The sequence below is a fragment of the Lathamus discolor genome, chromosome 4 (assembly GCF_037157495.1).
Source record: "Lathamus discolor isolate bLatDis1 chromosome 4, bLatDis1.hap1, whole genome shotgun sequence".
Classification (NCBI taxonomy): Eukaryota; Metazoa; Chordata; class Aves; order Psittaciformes; family Psittacidae; genus Lathamus; species Lathamus discolor.
This window is the reverse complement of record NC_088887.1, coordinates 52,559,662-52,581,849: the sequence shown is the minus strand read 5'-3', so window position 1 is coordinate 52,581,849 and position 22,188 is coordinate 52,559,662. Positions and strand designations below refer to the sequence as shown.

At 42.5% G+C, this 22,188-nt stretch overlaps 1 protein-coding gene across 4 annotated transcripts in view; it reads left to right on the top strand.

The window, feature by feature from the left end:
* The window catches only part of TBL1X (transducin beta like 1 X-linked), a 196,343-nt gene extending 184,443 nt beyond the window's left edge, over nucleotides 1-11,900 (top strand). For all 4 annotated transcript variants that reach the window (XM_065677477.1, XM_065677473.1, XM_065677474.1 and 1 more), the window contains 6 exons: nucleotides 1,236-1,357; nucleotides 2,793-2,867; nucleotides 3,807-3,934; nucleotides 5,098-5,263; nucleotides 6,056-6,157; nucleotides 7,474-11,900. In XM_065677477.1, the coding sequence (XP_065533549.1) occupies nucleotides 1,236-1,357; nucleotides 2,793-2,867; nucleotides 3,807-3,934; nucleotides 5,098-5,263; nucleotides 6,056-6,157; nucleotides 7,474-7,500 (620 nt within the window). In that variant the 3' untranslated portion in view covers nucleotides 7,501-11,900. The remainder of the gene's footprint in view (nucleotides 1-1,235; nucleotides 1,358-2,792; nucleotides 2,868-3,806; nucleotides 3,935-5,097; nucleotides 5,264-6,055; nucleotides 6,158-7,473) is intronic.
* The last annotated feature ends 10,288 nt before the right edge of the window (nucleotides 11,901-22,188 follow it).

Here is a 22,188-nt window from a genome sequence, read left to right as displayed (position 1 = left end):
TTCTGAAAAATACTTGTGTATGAGAGAATTTTAGTCCTCCATTCTCATTTAGGAGCTACCTGATGATTCAGAAGGTGGTGTGATCAATCTCATTTTGCAGTTCATAAAAATCACAATAGAAAAAAACGTATTTAAATATAATAGGTTTGGCAGAACAGATATCTTTTCACCCCGTATTACAAAACTGTTTTTCTGGATGTATTTGAATATGGCATTTCTTAGTTTCATTTTAAAGTTAAACTTGCCAGAAAGAGATTCAACTTTGTTTCGTATATACTGGTCTCATTGTGGCACACTTGCTTCTTACAGGAGTGTGCTGAGAATGAAGATGTCTGTATTTTAGCAAATCTTATGTCATCCTCTGGAGGGCAGCTAAATTCTTCTCTGGGCAAAAAAAAACCAAGCAGCAGTCGTAGAAACAGAATGAAGCTGTATGTGAGGAGTTCCCTCCTGTACCAGAACATGCTCTTAGTCTACAGTGACATGCTCTAAAAGTTTGTTGGGGTTCTTCCTCCCTCTTCTTGTAACCCATGTGTTACATGCAGGCCCTAGTTAAATGTTCATGTGCTATGTACACAATTTCATCTGTTCAGTCCTGGTTAATGCCAAACCTTCTACAGAAACTCTTCCTCTCATTTCAAATCAGCTTGATCAATGTACCTATCTTAAATCAATCCACAGCCAAATTAAACTGTATTATTAATCCAAGTGCCTGCACAGAACGATAGGTTTGTATCGGTAGTTGCATAAAGCTAGTGCAAAGGAAGATGGCCACGTGCTCCTTCGCTTCCCCATATATTGTGTCTGGCATTCACAGGAACATTTTTTCTAACCCAGCTGAAATTATCCATGAGGGCTTTGTTGGGTTTTTTTTGATTAGTTTTCTTCCAGGTTCTTCACTGAGCTGGTTTACAAAGGAACGAATGATACAGGGTGGCCCAAGAAATGTGTGGCTGGGAGCAGGGAGGGTAGAGGTAGATTGTTTTGTCCCCTTGCATGTTACTTAACCCCAAAGATTCTCATGAACACATACCATGCAAAACATACAGGTCGCCCACTGTAAGAATAAAAATAGTTTGTGCCCTTCAAACAGTCCCTGTCATCCCTGTAATTGATTCTAGGTGACAGGCCAAGAGCTAGCTTTTAGTCTGATCCACATAAGTGACAGGATTAATTGGGATAGCTGTTTCTTTGCTGTGTTCCCTGATGTTCCTTCCATTGTTTGTACTTCACAGCTCCTGCTCTGGATGTAGACTGGCAGAACAACACTACTTTTGCCTCCTGCAGCACAGACATGTGCATTCACGTATGCAGACTTGGCTGTGATCGCCCCGTTAAAACCTTTCAAGGACACACAGTAAGTTTAAGAAGTCAAAAATGTTAGCAATGAAGTCGCAGCAGCATGTTGCGGCAGATGATGTGTTAGCGGGGTGTGTTCTAGCACCAAAGGTGTTACATCCCATTGCTTCCTTAAAACCATATTCCTTGGGAGTGATTCACTGCCTGTGAGAAGGGATAAACTGTTCTAAATCACCATAGGGGACAAAAACTGGAGCTTAAACAGACTATTTATGTGTAGCATGAGCCGCAGACTAAGGGCACATTAATAAATATGTTTTGTTTTCCATTGGCTAATTTCCTTTAGTAAATGAGAACTATGAATAAGGAGAGAACAATTTATCTCCAGCCATTATTCAAGATTTAGAATCAATTTAGTCTAATAAGTTCTATTTAAGATGCATTTCCCTGCTCTTCTCCTGGTGGTATTTAATGACTGTCAAAAGCTAGTTTTTCCGGCTTTCATTCATGAGAAAACTGCTATCATATTCTGACCTGCAATTTAGAAATTAACTTCCAGGACTTGCTATCTCCCCAGTAAGGTAAAGTTGTCCATTCGAACACCTTTATCTGGTCTATGGTTAAACTGATGTTTCATGACAGGTTGTACATTCCTAGCAAGTATATTCCTATATTCCTAGTATATGAAATGCACCATTTTGCACATGATCCAAATTTTTACTTCGAATGCCTGTATGGTTGCCTTTAATTATGACTGAAACATGTAAAATGGGTGAAGCAAAATATATGCTTTCCAGAATTGTTTTCCCTGAGAACCTGAGCCAATGTATGTTTTAATAAAACAGCATTTCTCTTTATTAAATGCTTTTTTTCTCCAGATATATGACCCTCAAAAAAAGCACAGAAAACTTACTGACTACCAACTAGGTAGTCAACTAGGCTTAGTTAATTACGAAGTGCTAGAAAGGTTGATAGAGAAAGCATCATAAACTATTCAATATTCTGCCCCAGATTTCATTTGCACATGCACCTCTCTTTAGAGAGACCAGCACTGTTGTAGAGCTGCAATACTAAGAATTATAAACTCCACAAAACTTTACATTGCACTGGTATTTTCTACCTAAAATTTGTATCTCCAAGCTCTATGGAATATTAACCAAATTAATGTTATATCTTCAATCTGTGTGGTTTGAAGGTTTATTTATGTCTTAGCATATGAAGAATGGGTATGAGAAACTTTGTTCTAGAACACATATCAAAAGACTGATTGTGTGTATTGTTCACAAACACAAAATGGTTACCATTTCTAAATGACGCTTAAATAGCCTGTTACGGAAGCACCGCTTCTTTTCTTCACTCATAAAGCAACCGGGACTCTTAACTCCTGGTTGAACTTGTTGCATGCGCGAACCTTGAGTGCCCTCTGCTGGGTGCTCAGTACATTGCAGGTACCCGAAATATTTGCGTAGTAATAAAAACACTCTTTATTTCAGAACGAGGTTAATGCAATCAAATGGGACCCATCTGGCATGCTACTAGCATCTTGCTCCGATGACATGACATTAAAGGTAATATCATTTCCATTTGTGCTGTTCCAAAAGTAAAGAGAAAAATTATATCTATTTTTTAATCTTCTTCAGAATTATAGTACTGTAGCACTTAAAGCTCTGCATGAACAATAGTTCATTTTGTCCCATAGTTCTTAAAGCCAGTCTAAAAGACTGAATGCAGAGAAGCAGCTGATGGGAAAACTGGGACATTGTATCCAAATAAGTGTTACATGATTGATGTCACTGTAAGAGAAGAGTCCTACTTTTGATATACACATACATACACCTGCTTGCCTGTCAACAGAGGCATAATCCCTATTCTATATTGGTTATCCTTTGAAAACAAAAGAATTTTCTTTCTCTTCAGTCTTTTTTCTGAAAATAATTTCGTTCAAGCCGTTTGATTTTATTTTTTTAAATAGCCTTGGATTAAGCAATGGAACACACATGTATATTCAGAGCACACCAAAAATTTGAACTGGCCACGTAACACTGCATAAATAGCTGATCGTCTTGCGTTATCTATGCTGTTAAAAACAAATGGAGCTCAGGAGGAAAAGGAAAATTTTACTGGCATAAGAGAAAATTGCTAGGTTCTAAGGAGTTATTGAAACTTCCTTTTCTTTCTTTAAAATGACTGCTGATTCAATGTGGGATGAAGTTAAACTTTTCTAAATAGAGTAATTTAAGCTTCTGTACTGAAACTAGAGTTACCGGCCGTGGGCAGTGCAGCAACTATTTAGTTCTTCTTATCTATTGAATAAATATTATTAAATGTTTAGCTCATTCCCCTAATGGGGTTAGTCTATTGTGTGTGCCAGACTGTTGCATTAATAAATTATGCATGTGGGTCAAGGTCTTGAACAAATGGTAAGGATAACATAGAACTGAAATAATTCAGCTGAGATCATGTTAGTAATGCTGCCATTTTTCTCTTTCGTAATTATTCCGACTTAGATTTGGAGTATGAAGCAAGATACTTGTGTACATGATCTTCAGGCTCACAGCAAAGAGATTTATACTATCAAATGGAGCCCTACAGGACCAGGCACCAGCAACCCAAACTCCAACATCATGTTAGCAAGGTAAAAAATACACCTCTTTCTGTTGCTGCCAGGAAGAAGTATCATCTTTCTGACATACAAGCCTACTGTCACATTGCCATCAACCTTCCTCCAGACAATTCCAGTAAAAAGTACCTGTGAAGTACCTGTATCTACCCATATCACATGGGTGGATACAAAGGGAAAGGAATCATACTTGAAAAAGGAAGAAGAAAAAGAAAGAACATCAAGTCATATGATACTTAACTTTCCATCTGCCTTGATGAAAAGATTCTAAATTTGGCATTGCACCTTCACATCTGGCATCTGGTTTTTATGAATGAAAGTACTTACTGAGGCAGATGGCAGCCCAGTCAGCCAAGTCAGAATGTGTTCTAACTAGGGTCATGCAACTCATCTGGGCAGAGACTTGGCAACTCTTATAGCCTTGTTAACTAACAGAGAAAAGCTGGGATACTCTTTAAAATTCCACTTGAAAAATGTTCAGAATACATTGAGTTTAGGTAGTACATTTACTTGTAGAATGCCAAATGATGGCAGTACCATGGGATTATCAAATTAGTTCATGATGTGTGCAGTTTGGGGAGGAGTTTTACTACTTAGACTGGGAGTAGACAGGGAAGACCTTCACTTTGAGTTGTTCTTTTATCATTTTGAACACCAATTATTTCCTTTGCCTTTCTCTAAGCCCACAATTTGGGATTTAGATGGAGTGTAGCAAAATCCAGCACTGAAAAAAAGTGAAAAGAACCACATTGCTAGGGAATTACAGAATGCTAATTCATTAAATAATGCAAATCCATTGGGAATAAGATCTCTCTGGAACCATTTATCCTATTAATGATGATATATATTTGATCTTCCTGAATAATAGCAGAGAGAGTCTCAAAAGGAGGGAGCTTGGACCTCTAAAGGCTAGTGATTTGATCCTATATACAGCACACCTATGTAGACTCAAAGGGTCCTCATACAAGAATTCAGTTCTGTAGGTACAGTTCTTGTCATAAAAACCATAAAGGCTGTAGTACCTATTGGCTTTTCTGTTTGAAATGGTTTTTATTGCTTAGCCAAGGAAAAAAAACAAAACAAAACAAACAGCTGTGTATTCTAAAGTTTACAGTATCAAACTATAAACCGATAAAGATCCAAATTAAGACATGTTTGTGTTTGAATGCTTCTTGCAGTGCTTCGTTTGATTCCACTGTTCGGCTGTGGGACGTTGACCGAGGAGTCTGCATCCATACGTTAACAAAACATCAAGAGCCGGTCTACAGTGTAGCTTTTAGTCCTGATGGAAAATATCTAGCCAGTGGGTCCTTTGACAAATGTGTCCATATATGGAATACTCAGGTATTGTTTTGCTTCATGTCAAGCACATCTGGTTCAAATGACACATTAATAACAAAAGCTTTAATGGAAAATATGTGTGCTTTTGTAGCACATGGCCTGCCAGCCAAGGTGAACCTGATCATATTGGCTGATACAAATCCCAGCAATAGCAGTTGAGCCACTCAGGTGGAGTGAGGTGACTGCCCAGAACATTTCTGCTCAGGCTTCTTTGTATACTAAAACACTTGGCATACAGTAAAATAGGTGCATTGTGATGTGCAATCAGCTTTGTGAAGCAAAGATATGGATAGATTCTTAGACATAAGGGATACTTCTACTCAGTAACAAGCTCAAGCTGAGTTCAGTTGTGAGTCTGATGCACCTGGCTTATACTTTGTGATGAGAAGGTGATAGATACAAAGAGTGTACAGGCTGGGGACTGGGGATATTCTGGGGAAATGTGGGACATCATAATTCCACAGATTTAATTCTCTATACTGATGCTGCACAGCCAGAATTAACAATTAACTTTAGAGAAGATCACCTCAGCCTGACTCCCCAGGCCTTTACTGTTACAGAGTTGACAAAAAAGACATCTGACAATCCTACTGTAAATTGCTTTCTGGAGGAGCCTGTTTCTTTTCATTATCAGCAACCAGTTTCCTAACTTAGGCACCTTAGGGAGATGACCATAACTGGGTGATGTGATAGCTTCCTCTTGCCACCACTCTCTTCTTTTAATGTAGTGCCACACGACAGAGAAGAAGAGGTGAACTTCCATATCAAATGTTTGCATGCTGTTTTGCTTTGTAGAGTGGAACTCTAGTACATAGCTACCGAGGCACCGGAGGCATCTTTGAAGTCTGCTGGAATGCTAGAGGAGACAAAGTGGGAGCAAGCGCATCAGACGGATCGGTAAGGAGCTTTACACATTGTAGATGCTGGATGGAGATCACTCTTCTAGAAAACATCAACAAAAAACATACATGCCGTATTAAGTCCTGTGGACAGAGCTGAAGGTGTAGGCAGCTCAAGACATAAATAAGTAGCTCTCTGTGGTATACTAAAAATGCTCCTGTTCTGAAAGGTTTGGCATACACTAGCAGGTGGTGTTCCTGTTGGAAATGAAGAATGTTTGTGGAATAGGTAAATGTTGCTGAAGATGGGAATGACTTTTAAATACATATTTGGTAAGAACATCAGTAGTGTTGTTTCTATTATTATTTATCTCAGCTGTCAATTTTTAATGAAGCTGAAATCACAGCAGTCAGCTCTCTAATAAACAGTTATCTTGGGGCTTTCAGAGTTTTATCCCACAGAAGTTTACCCTTGAATAGTACCAAAAGGCAGACTTTTTCAGCATGATGCCTAAGGATTTCATTGCATGGTAAAGGAAAAGTATTGCCATAGAGATAGATACTGATTGTTCATTACTATTTTTCTTGTTAATGTTGTTTTTAAAAAATTTCAATTGTAGCATGATCAGCTTGTGGATCATAGACTCATAAAATGGTTTGGGTTGGAAGGGACCTTAAATAGCATCTAGGTCCAATCCCCCTGCCACAGGCAGAGATACCTTCCACTAGAGCAGGTTGCTCCAAGTTCCATCCAGCCTTGCCTTGAACAATGCCAGGGATGGGGCAGCCACAGCTTCTCTGGACAGTGCACAGATGTTACATATACTCTACAGCCTTTTAAAATAACTCTTGTACATGGCTGGCTGGCATGACTATTTAAAGCAGTACTTTTCAGCTGGTTTTAACAAAGGGTGCACCTAGGACATGGTTCAGTTGCTTGAGCTTAGTTGTGTCATCTGAGATGGTGCCTTGCCTGGCTTCCAACAGCAGCTCCAAACAGTCACGTGTCCACTCTCAGTCCTGTGTCATGCCTGCCAGGCCTACATCTACTTTGGATGTATTTCAGAAATGGAAGTGGATGCTGTGTTTTGGCAACCAAAAAGAGCCCATAGTCTTATCTGGGATATGCCACCAAAATGTTTGCTTGTAATCCAATGAAAGCCCAGCTAAATGTTAAATGTATGGTTTTCACTTGGGTTTTCTCCCATGTTGGTTTGTTCCCATACTTGTGTACATGCAAACAGGTACACAGTACAGACTGATTTGAGGCTGGTGAGTGTAACATACTGATCAGCTCTGTACAGGGCCGTATATGAATGGGACTTCCATGTCACCTTCAGAAATGGCTCTTAATGCTGAATCTTTTCTCTCCAGGTTTGTGTTCTAGATCTGCGGAAGTAAAAGTGAAATGTTTTAGAAGAAATTTCAAATGGACCAGCAGTGAATGTGTGGGGAGAAGCACTCTTCAAAACTATTCTTAACAGCTCCAGAACTGTACGAACTTGAACAAAGTTAGAGTGTACCGTGAAACCAACTCTCCCTGGCCACAGGTGTCTAGTATTTTGTCCGTAACCTTCATCGAGGAGTAAAAACGCAGTCACTTCAGAGGGGGAGGGAATAGTTTTCACCTGGAACATTGAGCCTTGGAAGCATGAAGCCACCAGCTGGGCATTGCACTGTTTGGTTTGCGTCTGAGAACTTGCTCTGATGGCTGGGGAAAAAAAAAAAAAAAAAAAAAAGCTGTGCCAAAAAAAATTAATAAAAGAAAAAAAAAAAAAAGAAAAATGCTGTGATAAACCAAAAGGGAAAAAAAAAATCCTCCTCCATGCGGTGTTGTATTTTTTCCTTCCAATTTGGACACTACAGTTGCTCTCCCAAAGGACGTTCAAAGACCAGTTTGTACTGATGAAATGCTCAACTTTGTAATCACAACACTTTCTATTTTCTAGACTACTTTTTTTGTTCAGTGGTTTTTTCTATCAGCTGGAATATTACAGCCTGGAGGATCCCAGGCTTAGGATGAACCTTTTGTTTTCCTTTTATTTCTCCCTTCCAATCCCAGCTTCTCCTTCCTTTGTTTCTCCTCTTTCTTCTTACCCTTTTGTTGGTTTTTTTGTTCTTTTTTCCCTGTATGCCCATAGTAGATGCAGCCAGGTGGACATGACAATGAAAATTTTTGACAGACTGCTTCTCCTCTCTTCTCTCGTCCTTTCCCTCTCTTTCTCTCCATTTAAAAGGAAAAAAAATCCTCCATGCTTCAGATCTTAGCGTCTCAAGGGCACTTTCAGCAAATTGTGTAATAAGTGCTTTATATAAGAATGCAGTGCTGGGGAAGATTTTTACAGGAGAAAGATGTCTTTTAACAGAAAGAACCCAGTGTATTTTTGGAAAAAAAATATTTTTTATGTTAAACAGTTTTAAAAGCCTAAAATGGCCACCAAATGTAGACCAGTTGTGTAATTCAAGCAAAAAGAATGACACAGTCCAAGGAACATGAAAGGTGCAGTATCCTTTTTCTGTTGTCTCTCAGAAAGTGCTCTAAGGAAAAATGCCATTTGATACAATAAATGCCAGTCATTTACTAAGAGTCCTCTTCCAGCAGCCAGCCATTTATATGCAGTCTCTTTTCATTTTTGTGACTGTTTGATGATGTACACGTATTAAAAGGGATACATAAGTTTGAGACTATAAATACAGCATTCATTTTCTTGACTCCATGCTTTCATTTATCCTCAGTAACCAGGGGAAAATGTTTGTGTATCTTCTTTCTGTTAGAGACAGTTCAAATTTCCTACAGAACATGGGATTGGCTGCCCATGGCCTTGCTGAGCAATGCTGTCCTCCACTGCTCATCCTCCTCAGCTTTTGCTATTCCAGTGAATCAACGGGATTTTACCACTAACTTCAAGAGACCAGTTGTACCAAGATACATTCACTGCATCTGTCACAGCTGAAAAATGGAGTCTTGCCAAGCTCCTGTCCATCCATGGTCAGCACACACCTAGAAGCAGGCTCGTGCACTGCATCTGGCAGTATGTGGTGCTGCCCTCACCCTCAGCTGTACGTGTACTCTGTGCTACAAGGAAACCTCTGGATCTGCACTTCTCTCACTTTTCTGCTCACTGTCTGCCCAGACAGGTTCAGCCTTGAGGGTGTCCTCAGTGTGATGCTCAGAAGACAACATAGGACTCTCCATTAGGTGGGGACATGATAAAGGATATCTAAATTCTGCCTCAACATATATACCACTTAAAGTTGTAGTGGGTGAAATGAGCGGAATGGCAAGAAAGATTTCTGAAGCACCAACCTATTCACTTCAGACAACATTTCCTTACTGCAAGCTAGACATGGCAGTGATGCCTGCTGAAGACTGCATTGCTCTAAGAGCAAACACTGGATGCCAAGAAGGATTCACAAGCAGCGTGTACAGAAAATGCTGTAAGCTCTGAAGCAACCTGGGAGGGTGGCAGCCATTACTTAGATCCTCAAAACTGGCCAAGTGAAGCAGGAGTGTTCTCTAGCCCCCAGCCTAGGCTAGGATTTGTAGGAGAGAGAAAAACAAGCAAGCAGAGAACGGCCTTAACATAATGTAGTACCTTCCTGCCTGAAGTCACTGTTTCCCTAACACAGGATCTTCCCTTTGATCTGACTACAGCTGTTGGAAGTACTGATGTGATCCAAACAACAAATGTAAAACGAGCCCCAGGGCTGAACTGGTGGCATAAGACCTGCCAAGAACCATGGCATCATTGTGGCATCATGGAATCTGTATGGCATTTCTTCTCCTTTGTTTTCCTTTCTTTATGCTTGTATCTGTACAATATCTTAGTCCTTCCAGCAGAACAAGCCACTGCCAGCTTTGGCTGCATTTCTTAGAGATACATTTGGAAAGGAGACAAGAATGAAAAGAAATAACTGTTAGAAAGGTTACTCAGTCCTGAGGTGAAAACAGTTACATGGGATTTTGGTTATTAATGACAGGCTTGTTTGTAATTTGTATCAAAGAACTGGACCCTGAAAGGCATCAAGGATTATTTTTGATGTTAAATGCATTTATGTATTGGGTTTAATTTTCTGCTCCAAGAACATGGGCTGTAGATAACCACATGGCAGTTTTGTACTGGTTTATAACCATGTGTACCTACTGATTTAATGTCACTACTCAGAAAAAAGACTCCTTGTTCAAAGAGATACTTGAATTTGAATACAAAGGTTTGATGCGGTTTTATAAAGCATGGTTGTGTCAGTGGTTTGGTTACAGTCATTGTGTGTACACGGTTAACTTCCTACGCTGCTTTTGGTGGCATTTCTGTAAGTAACACACAGAAGCTCCCGGGCTGCAGGCAGCGGGGGGCAGCACGGATGGGCCCTGTCCTTGCCTCTGTCCCTTGAGCAACGACTGAATAGGCCAGACCTCAGGATTTGAAGAGGTTGCTCAGTTTGAGTTCAATGACACCATACTGCTGGCTGGCTACAGGGACCATGTCTCATGGTTGTTCCTGGGATAGCTACTGCAAATAACTTGACAGTGTCTATGATGCCTGTTTCTTTTTCATTTTTCCATGTTTCTTGTCCTCTGCCTGCCTACATGGAGGTAAGAAGCCAAGAGAAATAAGAACCTGAAAATCAGTTGGTTTGCAAAGCTCATGTGTGAGAGGCTGCTGGTCCAGAGAGTTTTCTCTACAGACCATCAGATTTGAAAGCAGCATATGTGAGAAGCTAGGGAAGTTCACCTTTCTTCCCCTCCCCGAGACCTTAAAGGCATAATCCTCAGAGATGCTGTAGCAGAGTTTCCAGCTGAAGTGAGGGCATCTGTTAAGGAATGTTGAAGATGTAGCTGTGAAAGTTAATCCTACCCTAAGGAGCTGGTTTCTTTAGGAGGTGGGCAGTGGGAGAGAAGCTTTTCCAGTCTGTACTTCAATGTGGATATCTAAGCCTATGCCCACAGAACTGCCGTCGTGGGAGCTCTCACTTTCCTCCACTGGGCATCCCCTGGCTTCCCCATGACCGAAGAGCAGGAAGCACCAGGCTGGTGGACGTCGTCTTTTTCATGCAATACTTTTGATTATTTTTTTCTAGTTCTTCGTAACAGAAGAGAAACTGAGAAACCGAAGTGACCAAACAGGATTCTGAAGCCATCCAAGGATTTTCTGGGTGTTTGTCGTTGCTGGCTGTCTGGAACTGGCCTGGAAGTGAAAAATGGTTCTGAAAAACCACACGACTTCTGTGGGTTAGAAGGATACTGAATCTTTTATGTAGAAAACACTGGGTCCCTTACGGGGCACTAAAGGGCCTGACTTACAGGGTTATACACACATTAACCCCATGCTACATCTTAGAAATTTCCTTTTAATTTGTTTAAAAAAAAAAAAAAAAAAAGAAAAAAATAGCTAATTTTAGAGCCAAGTGAAGTGCACTTTGTCAAATGTAAGGGTCTGCTTTGTTTTGGGGTTTCTGTTTTTTTCCCCCTTTTTAATTTTTCCTCCTTTTTTTCCTCTTTTTGCCTTTTTAAAAGATGTGGTTCTTTGTCAATTGCAGAAATGTTCTTTCAGCCACTCACTGAAATTCTGAATTCTGGCTTCTGCAGTTTTTATTGTCTGTGTCAGACTTGCAGCCAGACTTGGTTCTCATTTCAGCATTTCCCAGGTTCTGTTGAAACAACATCCATCCTTATTTTGTTTCTCCCCACCCACACTTTCTTCAAATTCACCTTGTGTATTGTAGCTCATTTGTTTTAAGGAGAGAATCAACAGATCATATTCAGTGTCTTGAATAAATTGCTATATTTTGATATTAGAGAATTCTGTGCGTGTTGTTCCTTATTCTTTTCTGGCTATTTTCCTGTGCTTAAGAGTTGGGTGACTTTAAGTTGTAACGTGATACCATGATTTCCATGTTGCCTGGCCCACAGGCAAGATTATGGCCATGGATTCATAGGGTTTTGTAATACACAAGGGCATTGAGGCTTTATCCTCTAAATTTTCTTTATTACAGATGACCACAAATACCACACAAGTACCACCTTAGCAAGTATACCTATGATCAAGAAAGCAACTGCATATATGTGTGTATCAAGCTATTATAAAGTAGAATCTGCAAGTGATAGTAGAGCAACAATCTATAGGAGCAGTTAATTATAGCAACAGTGGATTATAGCAGCACCCAGTAATAGCAATGAAGTGTGTGTGTATGCATATATAGATAGATAGATAGATAGATAGATATGTATTACAGGTTACAACAAAGTTACTACTAGTGAAACAAACCAATAATGTAGCAGCAGATACAATGGGTTATCTCATGTACTTAGATACACCAAGCCCATTCCTCAGATCCGGGAAGGGCGCCAGTCCTCACAGAGATGGGAGAACAAAGCAGACAGGCCCCAGACGTGGGCTCCATGAAGGAACAAAGGAACAACAGGCAGAGTCATAGAGACATACGAGCGTGTAGGATGCCACCATTTCGAGCAGCCGGTAGATGCTTTTAGCTTCTGGGTTTCACCTGGGACAGCCAGCAGATGATGATTTCTATTCTCTCAGACCAGTGTTTATTTTTCAGGATTTTTCCTGTTCTTGCAGTTAGAAGAGCCAATGGCAGTTACCAGCTCTTGCTTTCTCAGGATGTTTTCCCCTTTTTCCAGCCTCCTTGGGTTTGTGCTCATCAAGGGCGTCTCAGGATGTTTCTGGTTTCTAGGTACCCAGCTGCACTTCAAAGATGCTTGCTGTGCTTCTCAAGGATGCTTCTGGGTCCCAGGCTCACAGCACCCAGGCTGGCAGGCAATTTCTCTCTCAGTATTTCAGCAGACATCTTCTGTTCAGTACTTTTTCCATTCAACCAGGTCACCTGTATGGCTGCTCACATCACTTGCTTATTGTTCAGTTTTATTCTCCCACCACCAGTGATGCATTTACTGGAAATTTATACAGCTTGGTAATGACCCAATTGAGTTGAACTAAGTCGAAGTGCTTTTAAAAAGGTTCCTTTAAAGAGTTTCCTCAAAAGGAGGTTTCTCCACATAAAAAGTATTGGACTGTAGTTCTGATCAAAATAAATTATTTTTCTTTAAGCTAGGAAGGTTTAAATTCACCCTTGCTTGAGCAGACGGAGGTTTTTGAAGCACTTCAGGGTATTCCAGCTGGTGCAGCGGAGTCACGATCATCCCCTCTGGGAGGAGCTCCTGCCGGAACCATCTCAGAGCTCTTTCTGATTGAGGCTCGTGTCACTGGCGCCTCAAAGGACACAGCTGGGGGGGGGGGGGGCTGTTAGCTGGGTTTTATTCTACTAACTGGTACCTGTGGTACTCAGTGGGGGACTAAACATGAAACATGGGGGTTTTGCTTTGGGACAATGTAATGTAACATGCTGACCGTTCGCCTAAGCTAAGCCTGAAAGATTGTCAAAGCCCTTCAAAAGGAATTGCCACTCAGATCAAACAGTCTTTTCTGTCACATCATCTCATTTTTAGGTGTTTAAGGACCTAGAGCATTAAGTTAGGATTGACGTGCAACATTTGGGAAGGCTCAGGTGCTAGAGAAACTGATATGCTGATGATTAGCACCTTACCATGTCATTAAGTACTCAAAAAGAGAAAGTAATTCCCTTCCGTGCCGCTTGTCTCAGTTCATGCTCTGAAATTTGCCCAGCATTAATGCACAGTTAATTCCATGTAATGTACAGTTAATTCCCTGTAACTGTAACAAGCAGTGGGACAAATATGTTTGTTCAGCTCCCACAAGACCAGGAACCACAGCGGTCTTCATAACAGAATAAAGAACGTGAGAGCTAAGGAGGCAGCCACAAGGGACTACGGCTTTAATAGGTAGCGCTGTATAACAGCTTTCGCTTTACCTGCCTCTTAAACACTATTTTCAGTCATGTCATTTCCAGGCATGTTTCAAGAAAATGTGTGGCTGTCAGACAGAATTGTAGTTTAGATTTCCTTTATTTATCCTATAAATATTTACTTAGCCCATAAGCTATCTGATAGCTGCATTGAGCAGTCCTAAACACTTGCTTCTCACTTCTGTCAGCCTGCAATACAATAAACAGGTATTTGTTAGCTCTGTTCTGGGAAGATGTAATATTGCAGCATCTCACTCAAAAGCACTTAGTTCCCTGCCATCTTTTCGTGTATCGATACCCATCAAGGGACAGATCAGCTTCATCATTAAGAGCCCATGCGATTTCATATCTAACCTCCATGGTACAAAAAGTAATTTTTAAAGCTTTGAAGTCTCGTAAGTGAAGAAATGACTCACTTGGCGAGGAATTTATCATCCCTGCTGACTCCCTTCCCAACAGGAAGAAAGATCTCTGTTTCCTTAGAGATGATAGGTTTTTTTCTATTTCCTTTCAAATATAGTCACAAAACCAAAAGAATACAAAACCTAACCACAGGAAAGCAGCAATATCCTCTTTTCTTGCTTCAAGGTCTGACATCTTCTACTTATACAGAAGCAGCCTTGGCTTCACTGTGTAAATCATTCAATATATAGCTCAATAATAAGCTTAAGCAAATATTCTGCTCATCCCTTTCCAAGTCCTTTTCATTAAGTACGGGACAAAGTTGGCATGCTCGTCCTTCACTGGAGTAATTCAGCACAGTGAGAAATGCACCACAAACAAGAATGGGTTTAGGTGTGAAGCACTGCCAGCTTGCACTTCCAAAATGGAACTCTGTCCCTCTAGGCTTCTGAAAATCTGCACTGTCAAGGGAGCATCACGTCCCTGCACGCTGTGTTACAGTTCCTGAAAACCTGGTTGTTTTCTTCAAGGGAAAGACAGAAAGGCCAAAACCCCAGAAGGGTTTCTGAGACTTTCTGCAATCCTTCCAGCTACAGTGTCCTGCCCACTGGACTGAAATTGCTGTTGAGAGACCTCCAGAGAGCACCCTCACTTAGTGTGCACAGAATCACAGACTCCTGAGAGTAGCAGAAACCCGATGGGGAATGTCCACAGCATGGTGCTGCCGTCTTTTAAGTCCTGGACAACCGTTGCTTGTCAGCTTCATTCCCAGAGGCTACTTTGGGGATAATAGTGAGAAATTCCTGTGCAATCAAATGACCGTGTCTGATCATTCCACCCAGTCACCTTCCTCTATGGAGAATGACACAGGCACAGAGCCTGTGCTGCAGTCAGCCCACACAGACACCCCTTGTGGTTTTTTTCTTACCCACATTAAAGGTCCAGGTCTCATGACTTGATCAAAGTCTACAGATCAAAGCAATTAAAAAATCATCAAACCTTTCTAATAGCCAACTTTTAGACCAGGATTCCTACCCGGGCCTGCTCGGGACAGAGACATTGCTGAAGACTGGAATAGCATCTGCAGGAATCTTTTCACAGACAAGAAACATCAGGGGGTTTTAGCAGAATATCCTAGATCTGGGTAAAGAGGTTCAAAAATACGTCAATAAAGGAAAAAAAAATAAAATAAATAAAGATGCTCTGGACTCTGTGCCAGAGTCCTCAAAAGATTGACAGATTCCAGTGTATTTCTCCAGGTTTGGACCTTCAGTTTCCAGTTTGGAAACTGAAGATGTTAGGATGGGAAAAGTCAGCATTTTTCATCATTGCAGAAGCTCTACCAGCCCTCCTGAGACTGGAGAAGACAATAGAAGATTTACTGCCCACATCATTGAAGACCCCTTCCCAACAAAACCCCCCATTCCTACCAGTACAAACCAACGCATCTCTGCCTGTTCTTTGTTTCTGCAGTGTCAGAGAAACAAGCGGAAATTATCAGTGCTCAGGTGAGGTGAAAGGGACTAGTCTGTGCACAGCTCTAAGCTGAGAATAGGTCCCACAGATTTCCCCGCCAAACCTTACCTAAAATTTACTTGTAGAAAAAACACCAAAACCCTGACCCATTTCTTAATCCAAATCTGTTCCAGTATCGTACAGTCACAGAATCAGCGAGGTTGGAAAAGACCTTTAAGATCATGAAGTCCAACCATTACGCCAGGACTGCCAAGACCACCATTAAACCACGTCACTAAGGGCCTCATCCACATGGTTTTTGAACACTTCCAGGGATGGTGACTCCACCACTTCCCTGGGCAGCCTGTTCCAATGCCTGATCACTTTTTCCTAACATCCAGTCCGAACCTCCCCTGGTGCAGCTTGAAGCCATTACCTCTTGTCCTATCGCTTGTAACTTGGGAGAAGGAACTGAACCCACAGCAGCACCTCTAGCAGGAAAGAAAACAAAAATAGTTGTATTACATATTGCCACGCTGGGACAGCAGCAGCAGTGACATGGGCACCTGCATGTCTCACCACCCTGCTCCCTGTGGGAGGACAAATGTGTCTAAAAGAGAGGAGCAAGTCTCAGACCCTTGTGGCTGCCTGTGAGTCTTCAACTCGCGCACTTGTGCTTTTCACAGGTCTCCAGTTATTCTACATCAGCCTCCCTACCACTGAAGTCATGGAGCTCACTAGCATCAGACCCCAGCAATCAAAGGAGAAAGGCCTCTCTTGCATTTAAAGATATTTACATAAAGTTTTTTGTCTTTGGAAAAAAAGTATTTCGTTAATGTAGATGTGATTTATTTCTTTCTTTCATTTTAAATTAATTCAGACATTACATTGAAGGAATCTAGGTATACCAGCTTTTAGACTATAAAATCCCAAGAACTTAGGAAAAGCCTTCTTATCTAGCCCGTGCCACATTGTTCTGAGTGTAATTGCATTCCTAGGAGATGGCTGACCACCTGACATGAGGCATTAGCAGAGCTGGGGTGTTACCCAGAGCACTTAGCATGGCTGGGGGAATGCCTCTCATCCTTGGCAAGTCCTGTCTGGTGCCTTGAGGACAGAGCTGGTGCAAAGAATGCTGTGCTCCCTGTCACCCAGTCACATGGAGGCGCATGACCAGGGGCATGGTGGGAGAACGTCCTTTCATTGCCACATAAAATGTGGTGCTCCCTCAAGTGCTTTAGCCTAAAGAGAAAATTGTGGTGTTGCTTTTCTTCCTTTTCCTCAAGGAGATCCATTCAAGATCTGCTGTAGCACGCAAAACAGAAGCAGATGCTATCATGTGGCTACAGCTGCGATGAATGCCTGCCAGTGTTTTCATGCTGTCCTGGGCCTTGGTGCCCTCTGAAGGACTCTGCAAGGAGAACCCAGCCAACACAGCAGGTTCCTCACATTGCACAAGAAACCCTGCTGCATTGTTTTAACCCCTGACTTTAAAACCTGCCTCTTTTAATAAGCATGATAAAAGAGGTCACATTTGATTTTACATATTTGCAAGACTTCAGGAGGCTTACAGATGCATAAATGGATGGTTATCTCAACAAAGGCAGCTGGAGAGCAAGTATCCAGGGCCTCCATTTACCTTCTAAGTCCCTCTTGGCTATGCTGTGCGAAAGCATTCAGTAGGTCATGGGAGGCAGAGGAAAGCTGGTGAAAAACTAGGGCAGGACGAAGCTTCATTGACACAGGTTGTGTTTGTTAATAGACGTGCCATCATCCTGCTTTCCAAAGGGAGGAACCCCTTAGGGAGAAATCTTTCACTATGAGGGTGATGAGGCACTGGAACAGGTTGCCCAGGGAAGTTATGGCTGCCCCATCCCTGGCAGTGTTCAAGACCAGGTTGGACGGGGCTTTGAGCAACCTGGTCTAATCGGAGGTGTCCCTGCCCATGGCTGGGGGTTGGAACTGAATGATCTTTTAAGGTCCCTTCCAACCCAAACCATTCTGTGTTTCTGTGATCTCAATCTGTCACAGCTCTTCTCCAACCCTTAAGACCCAGTTTCCTTCCCACAGAAATGAGGAAGGCTGCTTGAATCAAGGCTGCTTGAATCTCATCCCAGGACAACACCAGCACACAAAAAGAGACCCATGATCTCCTCAGGAACCACCACTCATGACAGGACACAGCCACAGGCAGTAGTGAGCTGCCTCATTGCCAGCCTCCCCTGCTCAAGGCGCTGGCTTTGCAAAGAGACAAATGTTCCCTACAAACATTTCACTATGAAAGTGACACAGACATGAAAGTAACATGCCCATGTTACTTACACCACACCATGCAGCTTTGGGCTTGCACACAGCCAGACTCTAGCTCTGACGCCATGGATTGGTTTTGTATTAGTCCAACTTCCCAAATACATTATAGCTTTTTCTAAAACGAAGAGTGTGATAGTAATTTGGGCATAAAAGGAACCTACTGTAGTGAAGCTAAACCACAGATACGTTTTTCTATTAGTTCTTTAACACAGTGTTGCATTTTCACTTCTCATTCTGCTTGTAAAAGGTACTTGAAAGACAAAAATGAGGAAAATGTAGGCTCAGCCACACAGTCCTGTAGAAGCAAATAGAACTAAGAATGTATTAGGGTCTATGGCATTATAAGTGATCATGTTAACGAATGCTCCAGTAAATATAGTTGGCCTGGACCTGTCTTATCCTATACCAACTTGTTCAAACATACATGATGTATGAGGCATTGAAGGAGCCCATCAGCTTTACTTTTTTGTTATCAGCTAATCACAAAATAATTACTCCTGCAAAACACTGAAAAGCCTGAACTAATTTACAGGGCTCTAATAGCTCCCTAATCCTGAAGGCATTCAAACTGAGATTTAGAGCTAAGCTTTCTGCCCCTGAGACATGTTTCTGTATTAGTCAGAAACACAGGCTTTTCTGTGTGAGGATGCCACCTTTGGGTCTCACCCATGTTTCCACTGCACAGTGTCTGACCCAATTCGGAGAGCCCTGTTGGATCTGGCGGGCTCCACCAAGGCGACCCAGCCCCTCACCCTTCCAACCCTCACTCCAATGATACCATTGATAGAAGAACACCTTGTCAGGGCTTTCGATTGCACACCATACACAAAACCATACCTGTGCCTGCTGGTCCTTTCTGACTGAGTCACGCAGGTTCACAGCCCAGCAGATCCTCACTGCACATGTTTAAACATACAGAGAAGCTGTAAGGGTAGGCTAGCTGGGAGCGCACAACAAACCATCCCCATGGGGCTGTCAAAGGTCTAGGGATGGCTACAGTCCTTCCCTCTTTAGGTATGATGGTCTGATTTCTTCTGTGGGACTCTTTCAATCCTGTATAGTGTGAGAACACAGAAGCTGGAGAAAGCTAGAAAGACACCCAGCCTTGTGAGGTGCATGGAAGAAAGCATTTTAGTTCACTTTGGGGTTTTGTTTTGGTGTCAACTCAAATGCTATTCAGTGAATTTTCTCAGCCTTTCGAAACTTTTACCTACAAATGCTCCAATGAGTTTAGCTCTCTGAATTCAGCCTGAATGCGTCAGAGTTTGCTTAGAGAGATGCAGTGGGAGAACCAACTTTCCATACAGCTCACAGTGTATCCAAGGGAATAGGAACCACTCAGGAAAACAGATTCAGATGCATCCCTGGATTTGACCGTGCTATCTATTTTTCTCTCAGTAAGACTGTATCTTCTTCAGCTGCCAACTTCAATGTCCCTATAGATGCGTGTCTGCTCCTTAAATGATGAGTGAGCCAGCCATCATCTGGCTTGTTTCAAAATTACATTAACTACCATGTGGTTTAGTGATTTCCACTGGGGATTACTGTAAATTTGAGGAATCTGTGAAAATTAAGAAAATGTTAGAAGATCAGATAACTTTTTGTAATGAACACACAAGGACAACTTCTGAGTTACAAGTCCTGTTATACAGGGAGGAGGGGAGATATAGCATTTAGCATTTCACTTTCTGGCTTTGTCCGTGTCTTTGGTCTACAAGACCAGAGGAAGGGCTTAGTGAGAGGTGGAGTTAGGATTTTGGTATTCAGCCATATGGAGGACCTCATAAATGCAGAGCCTTGGTATGCAAGAAATCTGCCTATTCAAGTAGTCTATTATGTTCTAGTGCTCATATTTCAGGTTTGCAATTAGCCTGAACATCTGGCCAAATAAAATGGCAATTAAATGTATGAGGCTGGCAGGTCAAATCCAGTTCCATATGCCCTCTTCCAGCAACAGAGAACAGCTAGGAGTGTATAAGTATTAGAGGATATGGGAAGATGCTTACTCCGGAAGTTTTCATTTTATCTTTGTGGGCTTAAAAATAAGTTTTGGGGAATACAGAGAACACTTACAGTGCGTGGCTGGATTTGATAAGCTGGCTGGGAGGCGAGGAGGGTGTTAAACAGAAGCAATTCTGCTGCACTGCCCTGTATGCATAGGTAACCTTCCATGAGAATCCTGCACAGCGATTTTATTTCACTGCGTGGATTCAACCACTTTTTTAAATTTACCTTTTTGTTTTTAAACTTTCAATGAATTCAAAACGGCTTTGTTGTGCTCCCACATGACCCACATACCGGAAGGTAAACGGACCACTTTTGTACTCTCAAAACAGCACTTTAGCCACATGTATTTTATTAATTGGCAATATCTGCCCTCATTCCCTGTTTAGTTCTTTGAGTCACACCTTGCTATTCCACAGAAACAGCTGCGTTCCTGCTCATGAACTGAGAGCTGTGTGCCTGCGGAAGGGAACCCTTCCCATAGACAGCGTAAAATGAAGACCGTAGATTCTGACTGCATCTATGAACTTCAGTACTGACAGGATCTCTCCCTTGTTAACCCAAGCCATGTTTGAAACACACCTTAGAAAGCGAGTATTCGTGCCAGATACAAGCACTTCCCACATTTAGCAGAGCACAGGCCAGCACGCTCCTAGAAACACGTGCATTTGAAGCGACCATAGGCTGGAAATCCAGATGCTGGAATTGACACGCTATGAGGACTGCGCAGACACACATTGCCATGAGAACGAACACATGGATGTTTTTGTATGTGCTGATGAGAGCACAGATCCTCTCAGTGGTGAGTGGATGACAAACTTCAGAGGACAGCGTTTAGGTCAGTGCTACAGAAGAGACGTGGGGCAGTCATGAGGCGTGAGGCGAGATCATGAGGGAATGGGAGAGGCATCCATGAAAGCTGAGGGGAGATTGTGAGGAGAGAGCAGGGGCAGCAAGGAAGGGAGAGCAGGGGCAGCGATGACAGAAGATCATGAGGGGAGAGAAGGGGCAGTCACGAGGGGAGAGCAGGGGCAGCCATGAGGGAAGATCATAAGGGGAGAGCAGGGGCAGTCATTAAGGGAGAGCAGGGGCAGCCATGAGGGGAGATTATGCGGGGAGAGGTGGTGCAGCCATGTCATGAGGGGACAGGAGAGGCAGCCATGAGGGATTAGGGTAGATCATGATGGGGCAGGATGGACAGCCATGAGACTGGAGGGGATATTGTGAGGTGAGAGCAGAGGCAGCCATGGGATGTGAGGGGTGGCCATGAGGGCTGGGGGCATCATCTGTATTGTGTGGGGCCACTATGAGGGGGTAGACGAGGTGTGTCTGTGGCTGGAGATCATCGGGCAGTCACAAGGGGAGATCAGTTTGCCCTCAGTGACACGGTTTAGTGGTGGGCTTGACAGTCCCATAGTAATGGTTGGGCTTTTTCCCAGCCTGGTTGGTTCAGCGATTCTACAGCTCACCCTTGCTGACCCTTGGGGCACACCCATAGTTTCCCCTCAAAATGAAGGTGGCTGCAGCAGCCCAAGGCTGCCCCATGTGCAAGCAGCAAGCACAGGCAGCAGGGGCAATGGGGAGATGCACCTCAACAGCACGCTAATGATGCAAGAGATGGGCAACCCTGGCAGCTCTTGGAGAGGGCAATGCTATGCCTGAACTGTTAAACAGTGAGGTAAGAGCAAGACCTGTGCAGGGTGAAATTAAATGTGGTCATGGTTACACATGAGCAGAACCAATTATCAACCCATTTTCAGCTGTGGAGGAATGCCTCATGTGCATCCGCCAGAGACTGGGAACAGCAGGTAAGGAAACTCCTCACACCTACTTCTTAGTTGAAAACCACTGTCGGTTTGCTCTGCAGTGTCCCATATCACTTTCTCAGTGTGTCAGAATTAGGTCAGTTGTCTTTCTTAAGCTCTTAAATGAGTCCTGATTTTTCCTGATGACATCCCAATGGACTACTAATACATAGACACACCACACACACCCCAAGGACAACTTTGGAGGAACAAGAACAAGAAAAGCAGGGGAGCAAAGCAGGTCCCTTGCAAGAGTCTCTCCCAGCCA